The following is a 21,869-nucleotide window of genomic DNA, read 5'->3' on the forward strand; positions in this document are numbered from 1 at the left end:
CTCGTCCTGCAGATCAGATTTCATGTCTCCTGAAGCAACTCCCCGGACACCCTCGCTGGCTCTGCCCACAGAGCTCCTCTGAGAGCCCTCACCTTCTCTCGCTTTGGCTGCCACTCTGCTGCTCTGGGCTGGCATTCACTAAGCGTTCCTAAGTGCTTCACACTCAGGTGCACCAACTCCTCCTCCCCACATTCCGACTGCAGGTACTACTGCTGTCAGCAGTCCACCCACAGGATAAACTGAACCCGTTGGGAATCGAAGAACTTGTCTGAACCGTCTCTCTGCACTTTGGTCTTTCCAGAGGACTTTGTCTTCCCATTATTACATGTTTGCTTCTTCGATGGTGCTCAAGGGCTACTCCCGAGCTCAGAGCTTGGGGACTGCTCCTGGCCGTGCTGGGGGACTGGTGGGTCCTGAACCCAGGCCTCCCACATACCAAGCATGCTCCCCGGGCCCTTGAGGACTGCTCTCCCCGCTCCTGTGATTACATTTCTGAAGAGCAGGTCTTTTTCTTCCCAGCTCCACAGAAAGAGGACAAACCCCCCTTTTTTTTTCACTGCTTGGTAGATATATTTCTGTCTTTGCAAAATCTCCATAAAAAAATCATGGTTAGGGCTGGAGCAACAGCACAGCGGGTAGGGCGTTTGCCTTGCACGCAGCCAACCCGGGTTCGATTCCCAGCATCCCATATGGTCCCCTGAGCACCGCCAGGAGTAATTCCTGAGTGCATGAGCCAGGAGGAACCTCTGTGCACTGCTGGGTGTGACCCAAAATGCAAAAAAAAAAATCATGGTTGATTTAAACTCTCAGCAGCCCGCTCCTGAGCTCTGAGGAAACTTGCTTTCTTCTGGGCTACCCGATCTTTCTTCTGGGCAAGAGACATACAAAAACTCTTCTTAACAGCCCATAAGGCCTTCCATGTTCAGAATATTCCAACCTCTTTTTCTTCAGTTTTGGGGTGTTTGGTTTATTTATTTATCTTTTTTTTTTTTTTTGCTTTTTGTGTCACACCCGGCAATGCACAGGGATTACTCCTGGCTCATGCACTCAGGAATTGCTCCTGGCAGTGCTCGGGGGACCATATGGGATGCTGGGAATCGAACCCAGGTCGGCCATGTGCAAGGCAAACGCCCTCCCCGCTGTGCTATTGCTTCAGCCCCCCTTTTTTTGTTGTTCGGTTTATTTTGAGGTCATACCCAGCAGTGCTCAGCACTAACTCCTGGATCTGTGCGCAAGGACCATTCCTGGCAGTCCTTAAGGTGCTGATCCAAACAGAAAAAAATATGGGGTGCTCAATATGCATGGTGTCGACTGAAGAGAATACGCAACGGAACTGAATATGCGGTGCTCGGGATGGAATCCGAGTTGGCCCAATGCAAGGCGAGCACCTCAACCTTGTACTCAAAATGCACACCTTGGGCTGGAGCAATGGCACAGCGGGTAGGACGTTTGCCTTACACGTGGCCAGCCCGGGTTCCGTTCCCAGCATCAGTGCAGAGCCAGAAGTAACCCCTGAGTATCACTGGGTGTGACCCAAAAAGAAAAAAAAACATCCCAACCAACCAACCAACCAACCAACCAACCAACCAAACAAACAAAAAACCGCACACCTCAGCCCAGACCACAGCCTTCTGAGTTCCCCAGACCTGCTGCATATTGTTCCTCGTGGCTTGACTTGCGTGCTTTGCTCCCTGTGGGAGCGTCATCCCAGCTGATCAGAGCCGATCTGTGGCAGTGAGTACGGCACTGGGACATGGGCCCCCACGGAGCATCCTGCGACTCCCGGGGCAAGAGCGGAAGCTCAGCACCCCCCTTCACAGTCATCTCCCTTGAACACTACCCAGGGGTGGGGGTAGGAGAGGGAGCCTGGGAACACCAGTGGAGAGAAGTTGGCACTGGTGTTGGGACTGGTGATGGAACACTGTATGTCAAAAACGCACTGTCACTGTCACTGTCCTCCCGTTGTTTGTCGATTTGCTCGAGCGGGCCCAGTAACGTCTCCATTTTGAGACTTGTTGTTACTGTGTTTGGCATATCGAATACATCACGGGGAGCTTGCCAGGCTTTGCCGTGAGGGCGATATTGGCTAATATATATACTTATATGTATAACATGTATAATGTAATATATAATGTCCTGTCATTGTCCTTTTGTTTTTCATCGATTTGCTTGATCGGGCCCAGTAACGTTTCCATCATGAGACTTCTTGTTACTGTGTTTGGCATATCGAATACTTCACGGGGAACTTGCCAGGCTCTGCCGTGCGGGTGGGATCCTCTCGGTAACTTGCTCTTCGAGAGGGGCTCTTCGAGAGGGGCGGAGGAATCGAACCCGGCTCGGCCAGACCAGCTGTGCGCAAGGCAAATGCCCTACCACTGTGCTATCGCTCCAGCCTGTCAAAAACCCAAGTATGAATAACTTTGTCATTGGTGGTGATATAATAAAATAAAATTTGGGAGAAAAACTGCAGTAGATTAAAAAAAAATTGGAGATAGCTTATCCATAGAGCACCTGTCTAGCAAGCATGAAGCTAGGATTTGATCCTTGCCACATGCCCACATCTGACCCCAGCAGCTCTATTGTTCGGGATTCTCCCATATTGATTGGGCATTCTTCCCAGGCCACAAGAGAGCATGCGACTGTCCACCCAACTCAACCCAGTGTGTGCAGAAAGGCAACTGCGGGATGTGTGATTGTGGCTTATTGCAGAAACAGTAGCAACAGCAGCAAAGGGGAGGGAGGAAATACACTTTATTTGTTTACTTTGGGGGCTGGGGCCACACCCGGAGGTAAGTTCTGGCTCTGCCTCAGGGATCACTCCTGCCAGGGTGCGGAGGGCCATACGGGACGCTGGGGATCAAACCCTGGCTGGCCACATACAAGGCAAGCGCCTTACCTGCTGGCGATTAAATTCAAAAAGACTAGCAGAATTCTCATTTTACAGACCAGGGATAGGGTCTTGGAGTCTCTTGTCACTTTTTAAAAATGTCTTGTGGGGACTCCCAGTGGTGCTCAGGGGGCAAAAGGCCAGTCCCAGGGACACTGCTAGTCCCAGCAGGCTAGCTTGATTGTGATGCTTGTGATGGGGGGCTCACGGCTTGCTGTGGGTGCAAATCAGATCAGGTCCACACAAGGCTCCACTGACTCCTGCCTGCTGCGGACCAGAAATGAGGATCTTTTCTTTTGTTTCTAAAAGAAATTCCCCCAAGGCTGGAGCAATAGTACAGTGAGTAAAGCGCTTGCCTTGCTCCTGGCTGACCTGAGTTCAATCCCTGGCACCCCTAACAGTAACACTCTGGCCCTGTACCTTACTTTTTATTATTTTTATTTATTTTTGCTTTTTGGGGTCACACCCCGCGATGCACAGGGGTTCCTCCTGGCTCTGCACCTCCTGGCGGTGCTCTGGGGACCCGATGGGATGCTAGGACTCGAACCCAGGTGGGCCACATGCCAGGCAAATGCCCTCCCGGCTGTGCTATCGTTCCAGCCCCGATCCTTAACTTTTGTTGTCGTTGTTTGTTTTTCCTTTTTGGGTCACACCTGGCTCTGCACTCAGGAACTACCCCTGGCGGTGCTCAGGGGACCCTGTGGGATGCTGGGAATCGAAGCCCGGCGGCCGCGTGCAGGGCAAACGCCCTCCCCGCTGTGCTCTCACTCCAGCCCCACCGAACCTCAACTTTTTAACACGAAATGTAAAGAGGACTTGACAGCTTACATTTCGTTGTTCATTATGATCATTGTTGGCTGTGAGGGCACACCCGCTGGCAGGCGGCGTCGCCGTTGGAACCTGCGGTTTCACGCAGGCCTGGGGACGTCTGGAAGCAACTGCCCTAGGGGTGCTCGAGACACGCATCCCGGGCGCCCCGAAACGCACAGAGTCCCGGGCGCCCGGAGGCGCAGGGCTCTCGGGCCCCCGAGCCCGGGTCCGGGTGCAGGGCGGTCCAGTGGCCGACCTGGTCGCGGGCAGGTGGGGTTGGGGGGGGCCCAGGGGCTCGGGGCCCGCGCGGTTCGGACTCGGGCGGGGCGGGGCCGGGGGGGGGGGAGCGCGGGGCGGGCCGGGGGCGGGCTCGGCAGGGGCCGATCGCGGTCCGGGGGGCGGGCTTTGCGGGCCGGAGCGGGGGCGGGCCGGGGGCGGGCTCGGCGGGGCGGGCCGGGGCGGGCCGGGGGCGGGCTCGGCGGGGCGGGCCGGGGCGGGCCGGGGGCGGGCTCGGCGGGGCGGGCCGGGGCGGGCCGGGCCGGGCTCGGCGGGCGGCGGCGGCTCCGGGTCGGCGCGGGGCCTGCACCTGCCCCATGGCCCCGTCGCGCCGGCAGCTCGGCGTGCGCGCCGCCTACGCGGGGTTCGGCGCCCTGGCCGGCCTGTCCATCTTCGTCGTCTGGACCGTGGCGTACCGGCAGCCGGGCACGGCGGCCGCGGGGGGACTCGCAGGTACGGGGCGCGCGGGTGGGCGAGGGCCGCGCGGGCGCACGGGGCGCCGGGAGCCCCGGTGCGCAGACCCCGTCCCTGCTCCGGAGCCCCCGGGGGACCCCGCCCTCGCCGCTCCCTGGCGGCCGGGGACCCCCGGGGAGCCCCCGCCCTGCACCCCGCGGCGACCGGGCCCTCCGCCCCGGGTGCTCCTTGCACCACCGCGGCCTCCGCTGGGAGCGCGGACCCCCTCGCCGGCGCCGCTCTGGGCCTGGGGAGGGCGCAGGGCGGGCTGGGGGGTCCGGGGCTCGGCCAGCGCTGGTGCCGCCCGGAAACCTCGGTGAGATGCGGCGCGCTCGCTTCCCTTCGGGGTGGGCGCCTCCGGGGGCGCCCCCCTCCCCGAGGCCGCGGGCCCACCCGCAGGTCTGGGCCCGCCGGGCTGATGCTCCTTGCACGGGGCGGGCGGGGGCGGCGGCCCAGGGCTGCCTCTGGTGACCCAGTGCTTTTGGGTGCGGTGCCAAGACTCCAGCGGGGTCCTGGCGCTGGCCCGGCGTGCGCGCTGACCGCCGTGCTCTCTCCTGGGCCCCCTCCCCGCTTTCCCCCTCCGTTTGGGGCTGTACCCCGCAGTGCTCAGTGCTCAGAGATCCTCCGGCAGCGCCTGCCCAGCTGCAGTCGCTCTGCCCCGCGGGGTTTTTCTTTTTAAGCGCCAGGCCCTGCTTCCAAAAGCCCGTTTCTTCCTCACGTTGAGCCTTCCTCTCCCCACCTTACAGACGAGGCCTACACGGGGGCTTCGACCGCTTCCCAGGGCTCTGCAGCCCAGGAAGGTACCGTGCGGGGAGGCGCCTTGCAAAGCCAGGCACGTCAGGACACTTTGTTGTTGCTTTGGGGCCACACCTCCCAGCTCTGCACTCAGGCATCGCTCCTGGCCGGCTCCCGGGACCAGTATCGGGTGCCGGGATCGAACCCCGGGTGACGTGCAAGGCAAGTGGCCTCCCCACCGAACAGCTCTCCGGCTCTGAGTTCTTTGACATTCAATCGTCATCTTCTCTGACTAAAATCTCCAGCCAAAAGGGCCCCAGCGAGGGGCTGGAGCCATAGCACAGCGTGTAGGGCGTTTGCCTTGCATGCAGCCGACCCGGGTTCGATCCCCAGCATCCCATAGGGTCCCCCTGTGCATCTCCGGGTGTGACCCAAAAAAGCAAAAAAATTTAAAAATTTAAAAAAAAAGGGGGCCTCAGTGGGCTGAGAATCCCTAGGCTTACCCACTGTCCCCTGCTCCCCGGGAACCTCTGGCTGGAGAAGGGACCGAGCGTGGGAGTACGGAGAGCCACCTGGCTAGTCACAGCTGCCCCCGGGCCCTGCCCACCTGCTCAGCGAGCCCTCACCCCCACTGCCTGTTCTCCCAGGCTCTCCCCTGCCGCGGGTGTCTTGGCTGTCGCCTTGCGCCTCCCCGGGGAAGGTGTCTCCAGGAGAGCTCTGTGCTAGCGGTGGGTCGGGAGGCTCTCAGGCTTGCAGGTGACCCCCACCCCGCTGTGATCGCACACCCTGAGCCTCAGTTGCTTCCTGCTGGCAGATGCTCCCAGAGCCTCTTCCCTGGCGGTGAAAGGTCGTGTGTGCCAGCAGCTGCGGCCTGGGTCCCCGTGCAGGGCGCCCTGGGGCTGCCTCTGCCTGGCCCTGGCCCTGGCCCGAGAGACGGAGTTCCCGGAGTTCCCGCCGGTCCGGCACTGCCCTGACCCGAGGCCCTGGACCACCAGGAGGGGCTGTGCAAGGGCCCAGGCTGCGGTGGGGGTCGGGGTGCGAGGTTGCTGGGCCAGTCACGTGGGGCCTCCGAGGGTGTCCCGCCGGGCTCCTTCCTCTTTCTGGGAGTGAAACGCTGGCAGAACACTGGGAGCAGCCCACTTCTGACTCGGCGTTTTCCAGCCCCAGACTGCTGAGTCACCGAGGCCCTCCGAGGCGGGGGCTAGGGCCGGTGGGGATGCCGCTTTCTGGGAAGGCGTCCTCCAGGTGCTGGGAGGTAGCCTCTGCTCCCCTTGCCCGGGGTGTCCGGGAAGACGGGAGGGGAGGACGGGAACCGCAGGCGCCCCAGGAAGCAGTCCTGTTGCAGGCTGGCTCCGGGCTTCTCGTCTTTCCCCCACCTGTGGCCACCGGCTCGGCCTTCCGAGCTTTGCACTCTGCACCGCCCCCCACGGATGCAGTTTCTACCGGACGCAGTTTTACCCTCTTGGAATATTCTGTCGGCCCGCGGGGAGTATATTGTCCCCAGTTGAGAGACACTGTGATAGATGGGGCGGGGGGGAAGGAACAGAAAAAAATGCCCCCCAAATCCGAGTGTCCTGTGGGCTGTGGGTTCCAGCCTTGCCTGGTTCCCTGCGGACACCCTCTCCCACCCGCCTCCATCTCAGCCTCCGGGAGTCCTGCTTGCTTGGGGGTGGGGGGGCAGGGAGTGAGATGGACCGTTGGGGCCAGGCCTCCTTGGAGACCAGAGTGTTTTCCACGCGGGGACGCGCGGAGGCAGAGCTTGGAGCCCGGGGCTGGCGGGGGCGGGGAGGTCCCCACGGCCTTGGCTGCTGGCTCTGGGCAGGAAGTGAGAGGTGGGTTAGGGTGATTGATGAAGCACCAGGCCCGGGACCCCCTGAGTGGCCCGTCTGTCTCATGTGGGGCTGGGACACACGTCGTCTTCGGGCGCTTCAAGTGTCTCCTCACGCAGAAATTGCTGAGTCACAGGGGAACCGCGCTGGCCTTGTTTTCCTCCCAAGCTGGCTTCCAGGATCTCAGTGCCATTCTGCCCCGCCCCTGCCCCCACGGGGGTCCACGGGAGCTCCCAGAAACAAGAGGCCTTCTCCTTAAGTGACCCCAGGGTTCCCCCGCCCCCCCCAAGGGACACGAGGGCATCATGTGAGGAGACAGAGAGGCCTGCAGGGAAAGGGGCCCCCCTCCCCGATCCAGGTCACTCAGCACAGCGCACATGATGTGTCCGTCCACCGATTCCTGCCCAGCGGAGACGGGGACACGTGCCCGGCTCACTGTGGTCTTAGGGACACGATCCCATGTCCTTGGCCCCCTGCCCCTAAGGAAGGTGGGGGTGGGGGCAGCCAGTGGGAGGGGACGTGTGTCCCGCGGGAGGAGTCAGGGGTGAGTCCTCTGGGCTCATCCGGTTTGGGATGTTCGAGAGCTGGGGTTCTGAGAGGTTCCGAACAGCCTCGGGGCTGGAGGCGGCTGCTTTATGTCATCTCTTACCCCCGGATGCCCAGATCGTGACACCACTGAGCTGGTGAGCAGAAGCCCACCCTGGCAACCCTCCTGCCTTGATTTCTTTTTTTTTTTTTTTTTTTTTTGCCTTTTGGGTCACACCCGGCGACGCACAGGGGTTACTCCTGGCTCATGCACTTAGGAATTACTCCTGGCGGTGCTCAGGGGACCATATGGGAGGCTGGGAATCGAACCCGGGTCGGCCGTGTGCAAGGCAAACGCCCTACCCGCTGTGCTATCGCTCCAGCCAGTGAGGGGGAGGCCGTCTTTTTGGGTAAACTAATAGTAATAAGAGGAGCTCCTCTGGCCCTGCTCACAAGAACCAGCAATTCAAGAAACTCCAAAACACTCACCACCCAGGACCGACCACAGACTCACCCCGGGCACTGCCCAGAGCCAGGCTTCCTATCAGCCTCCTCTCAGCCTCCTCTGCCCTTCTCCCTGCCCTGATAACCGCACCCTGCCTGGGCGTCTCCCACGTCCCCATGATCCTCCATCCAGCCCCTGCCCTTGCTGGGGCCCGCCTCAGCCCTGCCCAGACCCTGGCCAGCGGAACGGGACAGAGGGTCATTCCACCCTTTGGGCAGCGCCGACAGGCACCGCCTTCCACTGAGGCTGCTCGCTGTGTCAGCTGAGCAGCAGCTGGCCAGGCCCGGAAAGCCTGGGGGTGGGGCTGGGGGCATCTTGCTCTTTGCTGCAGCTGAAGGGAGTGATGCGGGCTCTGGCCAAGGGCAGCAGGAGGCACCGGGCACCGGGCAGCAGGGTGTCCTGATCCTGCAAGACCCAAGCCTGGGCTTGGACAGAGCCCCGGTGCCCAGGAGCGAGGCCACGGCAGTGAGGTGCAGACTTGGGAGGACGGCTGCCCCCTCGCTGGTCAGCAGGAGGACGACTTCCCCCTTCAGCGGTCAGCTGGAAGACAGCTTCCCCCTCAGTGGCCAGCGGGAGGACGGCTTCCCCCTCAGTGGCCAGCGGGAGGACGGCTTCCCCCTCAGTGGTCAGCAGGAGGACAGCTTCCCCCTTCAGTGGTCAGCTGGGAGGACGGCCTCCCCCTCAGTGGCCAGCGGGAGGACGGCTTCCCCCTCAGTGGTCAGCAGGACGGCTTCCCCCTCAGTGGCCAGCGGGAGGACAGCTTCCCCCTCACTGGTCAGCAGGAGGACAGCTTCCCCCTTCAGTGGTCAGCTGGGAGGACGGCTTCCCCGTCAGTGGCCAGTGGGAGGACGGCCTCCCCCTCACTGGTCAGCGGGAGGATCGCTTCCCCCTCAGTGGTCAGCAGGAGGATGGCTTCCCCCTTCAGTGGCCAGCTGGGAGGATGGCTTCCCCCTCAGTGGCCAGCGGAAGGACGGCCTCCCCCTCACTGGTCAGCGGCAGGACAGCTTCCCCCTCAGTGGTCAGTGGGAGGACGACTTCCCCCCCTCAGTGGGAAGTTCCAGAAACGGTTGGCCTTCGCCTGCTCAAATGTTCTGAGTTCCAGACCCCTTTACACCCCTGAAAAGTAGAGAAATCCCACTGGAATCTTATTTATGTAGGTTATATCTGTCATAATACTGTATCAGCAATTAAAACAATACATTTTAAAGCCCTTTAAAGTATTAAAATATAAAACTAGGGGCTGGAACAATAGCACAGCGGGTAGGGCGTTGGCCTTGCTCGCGGCCGACCTGGGTTCAATTCCCAGCACCCCATAGGGTCCCCCGAGCACCGCCAGGAGTAATTCCTGAGTGCAGAGGCAGGAGGAACCCCTGAGCATCACCGGGTGTGACTCCAAAAGAAAAAAATATATATATATAACTTGTTGTGAACATAAATAACTGTTTTTGGTATGTGAGAAATGTATTGATGACTTGTTTCCCCAAACCAAAAATCTTAGGAAGAAGAACTATGTGGATACATATATATATATATATATATATGTATTATATATATCACTGTCACTATTACGGTCCTCCCGTTGTTCATCGATTTGCTCGAGTGGACCCAGTAACATTGTGAGACTTGTTACTGTGTTTGGCCTATCGAATACATCACGGGGAGCTTGCCAGGCTCTGCCGTGCGGGCGAGATACTCTTGGTAGCTTGCCGGACTCTCCGAGAGGGGCAGAGGAATCGAACTCGGGTCGGCCGTGTTGGCTGCGTGCAAGGAAAATGCCCTACCCGCTGTGCAATGGCTCCAGCCCTTATATATATATATATATATATATATATATATGTATGTATATATATATATATATACGTATACAAAACTTGGGGGCTCCACCCGGTGGTACCCAGAGCTTATTCCTGGCTCTGCACTCAGGGACCACTCCTGCCCATCTCAGGGGGCCCTCTGGGTGGCAGGGATGCAACCCTGGGTTGGCCGTGTGCAAGGCAAACACCCTCCCGGCTGTGCTCGGGCCCCTGGTTTCACATTTCTGCAGCTGCCCCCATCTGGCTTGACAAACAGGCCACGTCTCTCTTACCCGCTTCTGCTCTTGCTCCGGAACACAGGCTGTCGGTGGGCAGATGGGCGAGGACGACCCGCATGGCCTTGGCGTGAGATGCAGATCGGCCTGGCCCGGGGGCCCGGGAGAGGCGAGGGGGGCCGCCGCCTCCCCTGACCCCGTCCGTCCTCCCACAGGTGTGCTGGCGCTCTGGGTGCTGGTGACGCACGTGATGTACCTGCAGGATTACTGGCGGACCTGGCTGAAGGGGCTGCGCGGCTTCTTCTTCGTGGGCGTGCTCTTCTCCGTGGCCTCCGTCACGGCCTTCTGCGCCTTCCTCGCACTGGCCGTCATCCAGCACCAGAGTGAGGGCCGGGCCGGGGGTGGGCACCCTGGGAGGACTCGGTGGTGCCGGACCCTGCAGGCTCCACAGCTCAGACTCGGGGTCCTGGGCAGGCACCTCCCTACCCAGACCCGGAGGTGCTTGGCTTGTTCAGGTGGAGAACCAGCCTGCGCGGATGGCAGCTGGATGGGACTCAGGGGGTCGGGGCTAAGCCAGGGAGGGGCAGGCCCAAGCCCGGGCGGGAGCGCCCCCTGGTGGCTGTAACGCCACGGTGCCCAAAGGGCCCCCCCCCCCCCCCCGCCCCCTCCGATGCTGAAGACCCTAGCGGACCTGGGTCCAAGTTACCGAAGCACAGGCGAGTCGTGGAGACCCGAGCGGCCAAGGCCCCTTCTCCCTCGCTTGTACTGCCTCCTGCCATAACCCCTGAATATTTTACAGCCTGTCACGGCGTCTGTGCGGGGAGGATTTTTGCAAGGGGACCGATGGGCGGTGGGTGGGGGTGGGGGGCAAGGACCCCTCAGGTCACACCTGGGCGCCTCTCTCCCGCAGGTCTCACGGACCCCAACAGCTACTACCTCTCCTGTGTCTGGAGCTTCATTGCCTTCAAGTGGGCCTTTCTGCTCGGCCTATACGCCCACCGCTATCGGGCCGACTTCGCCGACATCAGCATCCTCAGTGACTTCTGAGCCGGGGGTGGGGGTGAGGCCTCTGCAGCCTGGGGGGATCCTGCACACCTGGACACGGCCTCAGAAACAGCAGCTGGGGACTCAGGGAGCCGTGGCAGGAGGGCTGCCTCCCGGGAAACCAGTCCGTCCTCGGGGGAAGGGGGGAGATCGGGGTGCGCTGGGAAGGGGGCCTTCTCTCAGGCAGGAGTGTGGCCAGAGCCCCGAGCCCAGGAGGGCGGAGGGCAGTGAGGCCGGAGGTCGGCTCCTGGGGCTCGGAACCTGCTGAGCCCCGTGTGTTCCCGCAGGGAAGGTCGAGGTAGGCATCTGTCCCTCAGGTTCTGACCCCAGGACCTCTGGCCCCGAGGCCTGCCCTGGGGAGCTCTGAGCTCCGTGCCCAGGCCTGGGCCATGCACTGGACCACACTGGCCCAGGTCTCTGCCCTGGCCCTGACCCCTGTCCCACGGGCGCCTCCCACCACACTTCTCACCCCTCCCCACTCAGGAGCCCGGCACCCCCTTGAGGGCGGACTGAGAAAGAAAGGGTCTTGGACAGAGTGCGCCTGCCCCCCCAGAAGGGCTCCGGGAGACAGGCGGCCCATTGAGACCAGCAGGGACCCCCCACCCCGCCCACTGCCCCAAACCTCCATTCCACCCCCAGCCTCACCCTGCCCAGCCACACCCAGCCTCGCCTCGCGGGGGCGCTGTTCCCGTAGAAACCTGCTCCTTCTAGGTGAGACCTGTTCCTGACCCCACACTGGTGTGGCAGCAGCGGCGGCAGGGACGCTTCTGTTAGGCCCCTTTGTGCAGGCGACCCTGTTCCCCACCCGACGTGTCCAGCCTCTCGGCTCTGCCTTATTGGTGTCACTGTCACTTGAGCAGAAATACAGCAGTCATCTCTCTCGGACGGCCGGGCTGGTCTCTCACGTTGGCTGTAGTGGGGGGTGAGCTGGTGGCTCCCTTTCCCCGAGCTGTGTCCTTGGGAGGCAGGAGGGGACCCACTAACTAGCTCAGCCCTTCAGCGAGGCCCGGCCGGGGCCAGGATGCCCAGGGCACAGCGTCTCTGGTCTGTGAGCCAAAGCGGCCCGGACGGCCAGGAGCGGGGCAGACCCGCTCCCTCCCCGCCCTCCTCACTTGCTGTCTGGGGGACCTCTTGGAGATGCAATACCCCCAGCTCGTGCCGAAGGAGCTTGCTGGGGCCCGTGGCCTCGCCTGTTCTCTCTCCGAGGCGCCTCATGTGCTGGTGAAGTTAGGTGCGTCAGAAGAGGGAGGACCCATAAACACTTTAGCTGGCACACAGAGGTCCAGGCGATGTGACTTGCCTGGGCCCCGGCAGGCCTGGCTGACCAGCTGCTCTGGTCTCCCTGACCCTTTGTAGGCCCTGAACTGAGACCCAGACCCAAACTGCCATTTCTTTGACCCCTCGGACATCAAGGCAGCAAGCGGGGTTTTGTTGTTGTTAATTGGTTTTTGGTCCACATCCAGTGATGCTCAGGGCTGACTCCTGGCTCTGCACTCAGGAATCAACTCCTGGGGATGCTCAGAGGACCCTTGGGAATGCCGGGGATCGAGACCAGGTTGGCCACGGGCAGGGCAAACGCCCTCCCTGCCACACGATCACTGGTCTGCAGCAGAGGGACTCCTCTGCGGGGCCTCTCGGCAAGGCAGGGTGCTGAAGAGGGGGTGCCCCAGCCTGCCGCCTCCATGGCTCTCCCCGCGCTCCCCCCTTCCCTAGGAGGCCTGTACACGTGCACCTTAAGGCAAATGAAACATTTATTGTTCAGATCCCTCCCTTTTTTTTTTTTTTACAAAAACATGCATACATACACAGGATATGGTGGGTCCTGGGGAAGACACACACACACACACACACACACACACACGTGCGCGCGCACCCCCCCCCCCCCACACACACACAAATACTTTCTGTCTTGGCCCCAGGCTGGACCCCAGGAGCCTTGAAGCCTTTGCCGACAACTTCCCGTCCTGCAGTTCACATCCGCTCCCCCACCCTCTTCTCCTCAGCCCGGCCAGTCCGTCAGAATGAGCCGGGGCTCATGGAGGGCTCCCTGGAGGTGGCGCTGTGCTTTTGAGGGAGATGAACATTCGGCACCATTGTCAGGAGCACGATCGCAGGAGCCTCCGCCCGCCCGGTCCTCCCTGAGGTGGGCGGGGCCACACGGACGGGGGCTTTGCTGGTGGCTGCGTCCGGGGCTGGGCGCAGCTTCTCGAGCCCTGCACGCGGCTCCGGGACCCTGTGGCTCTGTCTGCCCCAGGCTGGGGGGGCAAGGCCGGCTGAGGCCCAGTTCACATTTTTGTGTGCAAAGTCTGGGTCTGCAGAGCTGAGGACAGTGGCTACAGGGGGCGCTTGCGCCCGTGTCCTGCGTGGTCCTGAGGAGGGGGGCCTGGCCCCGCAGGATGACCTGCCCCTGGCCTGCCGCCTCTCGGGCTCTTCTTTGGTTCCCAGCCCAGAGCCCCGGGCTCCGGGGGCCCCTGGCCTGCCCGCCACGTCTCTGAAGGCCTCAGGGACAGTCGCCAGAGGGGAGGAGAGACCTGGGTAGGCGGGCAGGGGGGATGGGCAGACGGTTCTGAGGGCTGGGAGTCGCCTTCGCTTGTCCTCCGCCAGTTGTCCAGACAGCCTGCAGGGCAGAGGACACGGGTGGGCCGGGGCCCTCCAGGAGCAACGGGGGGGGGGGGGTGGGTCTGTCGGGAAGGGTCCTGGCATTACCTCTCTTCAGACGGGATGCCCGCGGAGGGGAACACCTATGTGGTCACCACCTCCATTTCTTCTGCACTGGCCCCGGTCACCCAGGAGTCTGGACAGGAAGCCAGGTGCTGCATGCAGTCCCAGTATTTACCTGGGGCAAGAAGCCGGACCAGAAAGGGTCAGGGACACAAGCCCCCAGCCACATCGCATGCACACACACGTGCACGCATGCACAGACATGTGCACGCACACATGCGGGCACACACCTGCACTCACACGGGCACGCACACACACATGCACGTATGTGGGCATGCACACATGCGGGCACACACACCTGCACATAGGTGGACATGCACACATACCTGGGCGCACATACACGCACATACATGGACGCACACACACATGCACATACGTGCACGCACATGCACACACACATGGGCATACGTGCACATATGTGAACACGCACGCATGCACATACGTGGGCACACACAACCGTGCGCACGGCCCGGCCGGACCCTGAGGTTGGAGCCAGGGCTTGTGCCTGCTTTGGGGACAGCGCTGAGCCCACCCTCAGCACGAGGCCTCCCTGACACGCCCCACCCCCCAGCGCAGGTCACGTGGCCGCGAGGGGCCCCATTCCCCTCTCCCTCCTCAGCCCTCGGGTGGGTGGGAGCCGCGCTGGCTCGGGTCGGGTCTAGCCCAGGCCGCTCCGGAGGCTGATCTGGAGCGAGGACGCACGCGGCCAGGGCCCGGGCAGATGCAGGAAGCGGCGCTCTCGGCAAGCAGGGCCCGGCGTGTCGGCCGGCCTGGCTCCGGGCGCTGGCCAAAGGCCCATCCGGCCCTGGGGCCGCCACTGTCTGCAGCTGGGCTGGCCGCGGGGTGCCCTGAGCCCTTCCACACTCACTGTGCACCCGGATCACGGCTTCCAGGCAGCGGATGGCGTTGAGGTTGGGTTTCTGCCTCCAGCCTTCCTCCGAGCGCGGGTCCACCTGGGGGGACAGCACTCTGGCTCCCGTGCCAGGGCACCGGCAGCCCCGCTCTCCCTGGGCACAACAGGCAGCTGCCCCTGGCTCCCCGGGGCAGGCAAGGCGTCTGTGGCCCCCGGCCGGCCTGCGGGGAGGGGTCCGCTCTGGCCAGCCCCCTGGCGGCTCACCTTGTTGCCCAGGAGGGCGGCCACGCAGGCCTCGGAGGCGTCGCAGATGGCCGTGAGGTCGTGGCCGCCCTCCAGTGCCAGCACCACGGCGCCCCCCGCCAGGCTCATCAGCTGCTGCGTCATGTAGCCGAAGCCTGTGGGGCAGCGGGCGGCGTCGGTGGGGGAGGAGCCCACCCCCCCCCCCGCTCCCCTTGGGTGCCGGTGGTCCCGCCTCGGGAGTGGCAGTGCTCGCTCGCGAACCCCGGCCCCCGCCTCCCACCTCCTCTGCAAGGGCGCTCCGCCTCGGGAGCTGCCAAACCAGCTTCACGCTGGCCCCAGCCTGGGCCATGCCAGGAGAGAGGCGCCCGGCAGCGGCCAGGCCCCCCCGCCCCCCGGCTGGGTACCACCCTCTCCGGGCAGCACTGCCCTCCCAGCTGAGCTCACCATCCACCGGTCACCCCAGGCCGGACCCTCCTTACACTTGGCTGAAACATGGTAGCCGCCCAGCGGGGCGGGGTGACCTTCCGCGGCATCAAACCCGGCCGACACCAGGACCAGGTCCGGGGCGAACTCTCGGGCAATGGGCATGACGACCACCCTGACGGGGAGGAAGAGGGGCGCTCAGGGCAGAGGTCAAGGGTGTTCCCTGGTGTCAGCCCGCCAACCCTCTTCACGGCAGGCCATCCTGCCCTCAGCACCCCACAGCACCCCGCCTCCCGGAGGTGTCAGCGATGTGTTCCTGCGGCCCTGGACCCCGGATGCTGGTGAGAGGCAGAGGGAGCCGAGAACGGGGCCGCAGAGGCCTGCCGGCGGGAGGGGAGGGGGGCGTGCATGTTTCTGTGGGACCCTCTTTGTTTGGTCTTTTTTGTTTTCTTTTTGGATCACACCCGGCGATACTCAGGGATTACTCCTGGCTCATGCACTGAGGAATCAGTCCTGGTGATGCTCGGGGCACCATATGGGATGCTGGGAACCGAACCCGGGTCGGCCGCATGCAAGGCAAATGCCCTACCCGCTGTGCTATCACTCCAGCCCCCGGGACCCTCATTGAACTGAGCTGACCACATCCCACCAGTATTCCCTGCAGGGCGGCCCATGGGCCTCCTGGCCCTAATTGTCACCCCCACCAGCCCCTGCCGGCCTTCGCGGCTGCTCCCACCACTGCAGACCCAACTTCATCCTGTGTCTCTAGACCCCAGGCCTCCGGAGACCCACGACCAGGGCCACGGCCCCAGGAAAATTAGCTCCAGAAATGGATCTGGAAACCTACTTCCAGGGTTCTTCCCTGGTGGAGCACAGAGAGGGTCCCTGAACAGAGCCCAAAGCCCCCCCACGTGACTTTGCCCAAGTACCTCCCCCTAGCGACACATCTGTGTTCCCTCCTCCTCCTCTTTGCAGGAAGCCGCCTCTTCCAGGCAGCTTTCTCTGACCGAGTCTGGTGGCCCTGTCCTTCCTCTAGGGTCAGCACTGGCCCTAATGTTAACAGGCGATGCTGGAAAGCACCTTTTGACTTTTTCCCCCCATGCTTGTCTGCTTCCTGGGCTGGAGCGATAGGACAGCGGGTAGAGCATTCGCCTTGCACGTGGCCGACCCGAGTTTGATTCCTCCGCCCCTCTCGGAGAGCCCGGCAAGCTACCCAGAGTATCTCGCCCGCACGGCAGAGCCTGGCAAGCTCCCCGTGACATATTCCATATGCCAAACACAGGAACAAGTCTCAAAAATAGAGACATTACTGGGCCCGCTCGAGCAAATCGATGAACAACGGGACGACAGTGACAGTGACAGTGTCTGTTTCCTGTCCCCCCACCACTGGAGCTCGTTCTTGTTGGGCGTATTCCTTGGGCACTGTGGAAGTGACTTCCAACGTCGAGTGACCGGGGGAGGGGCCGCTGGTGGGCCAAGCACCCCGCCAGCCTTGCCCGGCCAGGACAAGGAGCAGGAGCCAGTGGCCACGTCGGGCCCTCTCCTTGGGAGCCTCCAGAGCAGTTACCTGAAGGCAGCCAGGTACTCCGGGTCCCCCATGGGGGGGTCCAGACCTCCAGCCCAGGCCACGTTGACGTTGAAGCCTTCACCACTGCCAGCCCCCACCTGAAGCGAGGAAGCAAGAGAGAGGTTGAGGCGAGCAGCGTCCCGGGGTGGGGGCTGGCAGCTGAAAACAGGCTGAGAGGGAAGGGTCTGCAGACCGGCGCCCGGGTGGGACGTCACCTCCTCCACAGCCCCGCTGCCTGGGAAGAAGTTGCCGTTGTCATGGCGATGCAGGGAGATGTAGAGCACGCTGGGGTCCTGGTAGAAGGTCTTCTGGGTGCCATTGCCATGGTGGACATCCTGTGGGGGAGAAGTCGTGGGTCAGGCAGAGTCCACGGGATCTAAGGACCACAGTGAGGCAAAGACCCCTCGGGGCCTCTCTTTGTGCCTGCACACAGAGGCCGAGACAGAAAGGGTGGGCACTCGGACCCTCAGGAGTGCCAGCACAAGTCGCTGCGTGGCAGACGTCAGTAGTAGGACAGCACACGTCCAGGGTCGCACGCGTCAAACCTCACGCTTGGGTTCAAGGTCATGCAGTGGGAAGGTCTGAGGCCCAGGGAGGTCCTGGAGATGCCAACCGCCTGGGGGGAGCCTTGGGCCAAGCCCCTGGTGACCCCAGGGCTCAGCGTGGAGAACTGTGGACTGTTCCCTAGATCTGCACAGCGCCATCCCCGCCCTCAGGGTCAGTGTAGACAGCTCTGCACTTGGATGCAGGCGCTGCGGAGCTGACCAGCCCAGGTCCTGGCCTCCTAGGGGTGTGTGTGTGTGTGTGTGTGTGTGTGTGTGTGTGTGTGTGCAAGTCGTGGCCCTCACCTGTGCCTCCACTCCTCATCTCTATAGACCACTGCAGTCCAGGTTAAAGATAAGTATCGAGGGGGCCAGAGTGATAGCACAGCAGGGAGGGCCTCTGCCTTGCAGGCGGCCAACCTGGGTTCGTTCTCTGACATCCCATATGGTGTCCTGAGCCGCCAGGAGTAATCCCTGAGTGCACGAGCCAGGAGTAACCCCTGAGCTTCTCCAGGTGTGTGACCCAAAAGGCAAAACAAACCAAACCCCACGAAAACCTAAGTCTCGTGCTGGAAACACCAGCATCTGGGTTCCACGAGGGCTACGTCCACGTTACCTACTTACTGCCACAATCTGCTGAGAAGACGCAGACGTTCGTGTACTTGTGGCATGTGGCCTGCAGTGGCCAGACTCTGACAAGACAAGCTGGCTGGGGCACCTGCCGTGACCGAAGCTCCTCACACCCCACCCGGGTCTGCGACCACATTGTGAGGTCAGCTACGTGCAGAACCGAGACTCGACTTACCCGCTGGGCCCGGCCCATGGGTGAGGGGTGGCGGGGGGGGACCTACCCAGTCCACAATGAGGATCTTGCTGGCCTTGCCCTGTTCTTGCAGCTGCCGGCAGGCGATGGCCACTGAGTTGAAGAAGCAGAAGCCCCTGGGGAGAGAGAGGTCACGCTTGCCCTTCCCCCCGCCGACCCCAGCCCCTCCCCCCCCTCCCGGGTCTGTCCTGGGCCTTACATGGCTATAGAATGCTCTGCATGGTGTCCTGGGGGTCGAACCACAGCATAACCGTTCTGGGAACAGAAAGAATGTTTGTCACCAACCCGCCTCTGACCCAGCTCTCCACGAACCTGACCTCCCTCTTTCCCCAAACCCAGCCCCGGGCTCCTCCCCGAGAGAGGAGCCCAGCACAGCTGCAGACAGAGGCCTGGCGGCATCCGGGCCAGACTGGGTCCATAGGGCTTGGCTCCCCGGCTTTCAGGCTGCATGTGAACCAAGTCCCCGGCCCGGAGTCCCCAGCTACTGCCACTTGTAATGACAACTGTTGGTGGCACAAAACTGGCGCTGGGCTGAGCACTGCATTCTCACGGCAGTGCTCGGGGGTAAACATTACCTAATCCTCACCCTACCCTGGGAAAACAAAAGTTCCTATGATCTCGATTGCACAGACCGGAGAAACCCGAGACTTGTAGGCGTCTGCTCCGCACAGCTGCCTGGCTGTTAAGTGCTGGATGCGGGGTTCCAAGCACAGCACTGTGCTGGCCACCCGGTCCCCCAGGAACTGTGTCCCCGAGGGTGTGCAGGCACTGGGGCCATGAGTCTTCAACAATAGGGGTTGGGGACCTCAGGACAAGCCCCTCAGAAGATGGTCAACGCACACGGCAAACGCACACGGCACCAGTCTGGTCACTGCACACAGACGCTCCTATGTGCCGGCTCGCGGGCCAGTGGACAGAGAGGTCCCGCTCCCGCCGACCACTCTGGGAGACCCAGGCACAGGGGGCAGTGGTGTGACACCTTGCCGAGTCCCACAAGCCGGGGGTGCAGACTTCCTGTTGGTCCCGAGCTCTCCATTTCCCTTCCGTGCTCCCGGTGGCCTCCCCGAGGGAGGCGGGTCCGGGCCTCGGGCCTTCCCGCCGCCCGCCTTCTCCGAGCGCCCACCTTTAGCTCTCTGGCAGCCACCTTGAAGGCAAGGTCGGTGACGCTGCCGGCGGCCCAGCGGGCAGCGTTGGAGGTGTGCAGCTCGTTCCAAGTGGTGTCCGTGTCCACCTGCAGGGGCCCGAGTCAGCAGCGGCGCCAGCTCAGGGCCAGGAGTGGGGCCCACCCCACAGCCGGAGTCCAGGGGCAGGGAGCTGGGCAGACGGCGCTGCCTCCCCGGTGCCCACCGCCCACAGGCAAGGCCTCGGTGTCCCCCTCCCGGCGGCGGCCACACCACCAGCCCTCGTCCGGTGGCAGCACTGCGCCTGCCTCCCCGCGGGGAGGCCGTGGCCTGGCGTTACCTGGGCGGGACTTGGGGTTTGGGCCGGGAGGGGTCTTAAGCCCAGCTGGCTCTGCTCAGGCCCGGCAGGACGGTCGGAGCTCGAGGGGCCGTCCGCACCACTGTCTTCCACTCGGGGCCCCTAGCCCGGGCTGCGAGGCCCCCCAAACCCAGCCCCTGGGCCTCGGGGCGAGGGAGGGGCCGGGGGCGTGGTGGGGAGATGGGGAGGGCGAGGCGGACCGAGAGAGGCCAGGAAGGCAGAGAGAGTCGCGAGAGGCTGGAGAGAGAGACAGAGAGAGGGAGAGGAGGCAGGAGAACACGGAAGCAACAACAGTTGGAAAAACCAGAAGGTGGCCGAGAGGCAGGAAGTTGCGGGCAGGACTCCGCGGGGCAGCCCACGCAGCACCCCCGGGACGGCTCCCGGCTCCTCCAGCCTGGCGGGGAACCCCGCAGGCCCTTTCGGGGGAGCAGGCAGGCAGGGCTGGCGGCGAGCGGAGCCCCTCAGCCGGGACCGGGCGGTCCCTCCTGGCCCCGAGTCCTCTGCAGGGCGAGACCCGAGCGCCCGCTGGCCTTGGCCTCGGAGCCTGCCTTAACCGAGGCCTTCCACACGGGAGGCACGGCCCACGCTGGGGGGACACAGTGACAGTCCAAGGGGCGCCCAGCTGCCGGAGGGGCATAGGGCTGGGCCTGGAGGGGGAGTGGAAGGAGAAGGTCCCGCTCAGGACCCGGCACACTTACCCCGACCCCGCCGCAGGGCAGCATCACGAACATCCGCTCTGCCCGGAGCCCTGCGGAGAGCAGCGTCAGGAGGGCTGCCCGGTGGGGGTGGGGGTCGGAGTGCCGGGGGTCGCGGGGGGGGGGCTACCTGCCAGCTTCCGGGTGTCCAGCTTGAGGCGGCTGAGCGGGCTGGTGCCGTAGAGCAGAGCGTGCCGTTCCGAGTGCACAGACTGCAGTTCCTCCAGCGAGGCCTTGCGGCCCCGGAGACACTGCAGGGCCAGGGAGCTCAGTGCCTGCACTCGGGGGCCCCCTCCCCACCCCTCTCGGACCCGCCGCCTCACCTCACACTGGCTCCGCAGCCCCCGCTCCTGCAGCCGCGACCAGATGCTCTGGATACGACCCGCGTGCTCCGGGTGCCGGCTGTTGTCTCCGCAGGAGCACTGATGCTTCAGCATCACCGAGTCATACACCAGCCCTGCGAGGGGGTCAGAGGGCGGCCCCTGAGCCAGGCCGCCCTTCACACCCAGAGATGCGGGCGGGCGTGCGGGCGCGCGCACACACACGCACACAGACTTCCAATCAATGCCTTCTACACGGGAGACACGGTCCGCACACACATGCACGCGCACACGCACACGCGCGCGCGTGCACACACACACACACACACACACACACACACAGCCCTTTAGTGGACACTACCACACCACTGCCTTCTCCACACCTGACCCTTGCAATGCCGACTCACTCCACAGGCTCCCACAAGGGAGCTCAGAGCCAATCAGAGAGAGGCCTGGTATGGGGGCTCCTCCCTGGATGGCATAACTCAAGGGGGTTAGGAGAGAAAAGATTCCTAGGACCCCTAAGGTGGTCGGGTGGGGCACTGGGAGAGGAGTTCAGCAGAGGAGGCTGCGGTAGCTGCCTGAAAGGCCCTGAGACTGCTGGGGGAGGGGCCCTCAGAGCCTCTGGGCACACCAGGGCCACCATTTCCAGGACCTGGGAATGCCACTCCAGGTGAGGAGTCCAGAGAGAAAGGAGCGCAAGCAGGGCACAGAGCCGGGAGGCATCCCCGAGCACAGAGTCAGGAGTAACCCCTGCCTGAGTGCCACTAGGTGTGCCCCAACAACCAAAAAAGAAAAAAAAAGTGCGCCTTGGCAAACCATCCTCTGGTTGAGGGAAGACTTAAGTAGAAAGAATTCAAACGAGGAAAAATCAAGTGTCTAACAATCCAAAGACCACTTTAATTTTCCACATCAAAGAACGGGGGAAAGAGACGCTGGGATGGGAAGCCAACACAGTCTCACTTTTTTTTAAATTTTTTAAATTTATTTATTTATTTATTTATTGCTTTTTGGTCCCACCCAGCGATGCTCAGGGGTTCCTCCTGGCTCTGCACTCAGGAGTTACTCCAGGCAGTGCTCGGGGGACCATATGGGCTGCTGGGAATCGAA

General features: G+C 62.8%; 2 protein-coding genes across 2 annotated transcripts in view; one reads left to right on the forward strand and one right to left on the reverse strand.

The window, feature by feature from the left end:
* Nucleotides 1-4,267: 4,267 nt before the first annotated feature.
* SLC48A1 (solute carrier family 48 member 1) lies at nt 4,268-11,152 on the forward strand. The gene is made up of 3 exons (XM_056117888.1): nt 4,268-4,426; nt 10,265-10,432; nt 10,960-11,152. Exons 1-3 carry the CDS (start codon nt 4,291-4,293, stop codon nt 11,094-11,096), a joined length of 441 nt encoding a protein of 146 aa, XP_055973863.1. The 5' UTR covers nt 4,268-4,290; the 3' UTR covers nt 11,097-11,152.
* Nucleotides 11,153-13,168: 2,016 nt separating this feature from the next.
* HDAC7 (histone deacetylase 7) overlaps nt 13,169-21,869 on the reverse strand; it is a 13,620-nt gene continuing 4,919 nt past the window's right edge. The window contains exons 13-25 of the mRNA XM_056117808.1: nt 20,763-20,896; nt 20,570-20,690; nt 20,443-20,492; nt 19,389-19,496; nt 18,465-18,520; nt 18,294-18,381; nt 17,116-17,235; nt 16,901-16,998; nt 15,390-15,508; nt 14,932-15,065; nt 14,683-14,767; nt 13,800-13,929; nt 13,169-13,710 (exon numbers count right to left, since the gene is read on the reverse strand). Of these exons, the coding sequence (XP_055973783.1) occupies nt 13,835-13,929; nt 14,683-14,767; nt 14,932-15,065; nt 15,390-15,508; nt 16,901-16,998; nt 17,116-17,235; nt 18,294-18,381; nt 18,465-18,520; nt 19,389-19,496; nt 20,443-20,492; nt 20,570-20,690; nt 20,763-20,896 (1,208 nt within the window). The 3' untranslated portion in view covers nt 13,169-13,710; nt 13,800-13,834. The remainder of the gene's footprint in view (nt 13,711-13,799; nt 13,930-14,682; nt 14,768-14,931; nt 15,066-15,389; nt 15,509-16,900; nt 16,999-17,115; nt 17,236-18,293; nt 18,382-18,464; nt 18,521-19,388; nt 19,497-20,442; nt 20,493-20,569; nt 20,691-20,762; nt 20,897-21,869) is intronic.

Source organism: Sorex fumeus, unplaced genomic scaffold (assembly GCF_029834395.1).
Source record: "Sorex fumeus unplaced genomic scaffold, SorFum_2.1 ptg000036l, whole genome shotgun sequence".
Lineage (NCBI taxonomy): Eukaryota > Metazoa > Chordata > Mammalia > Eulipotyphla > Soricidae > Sorex > Sorex fumeus.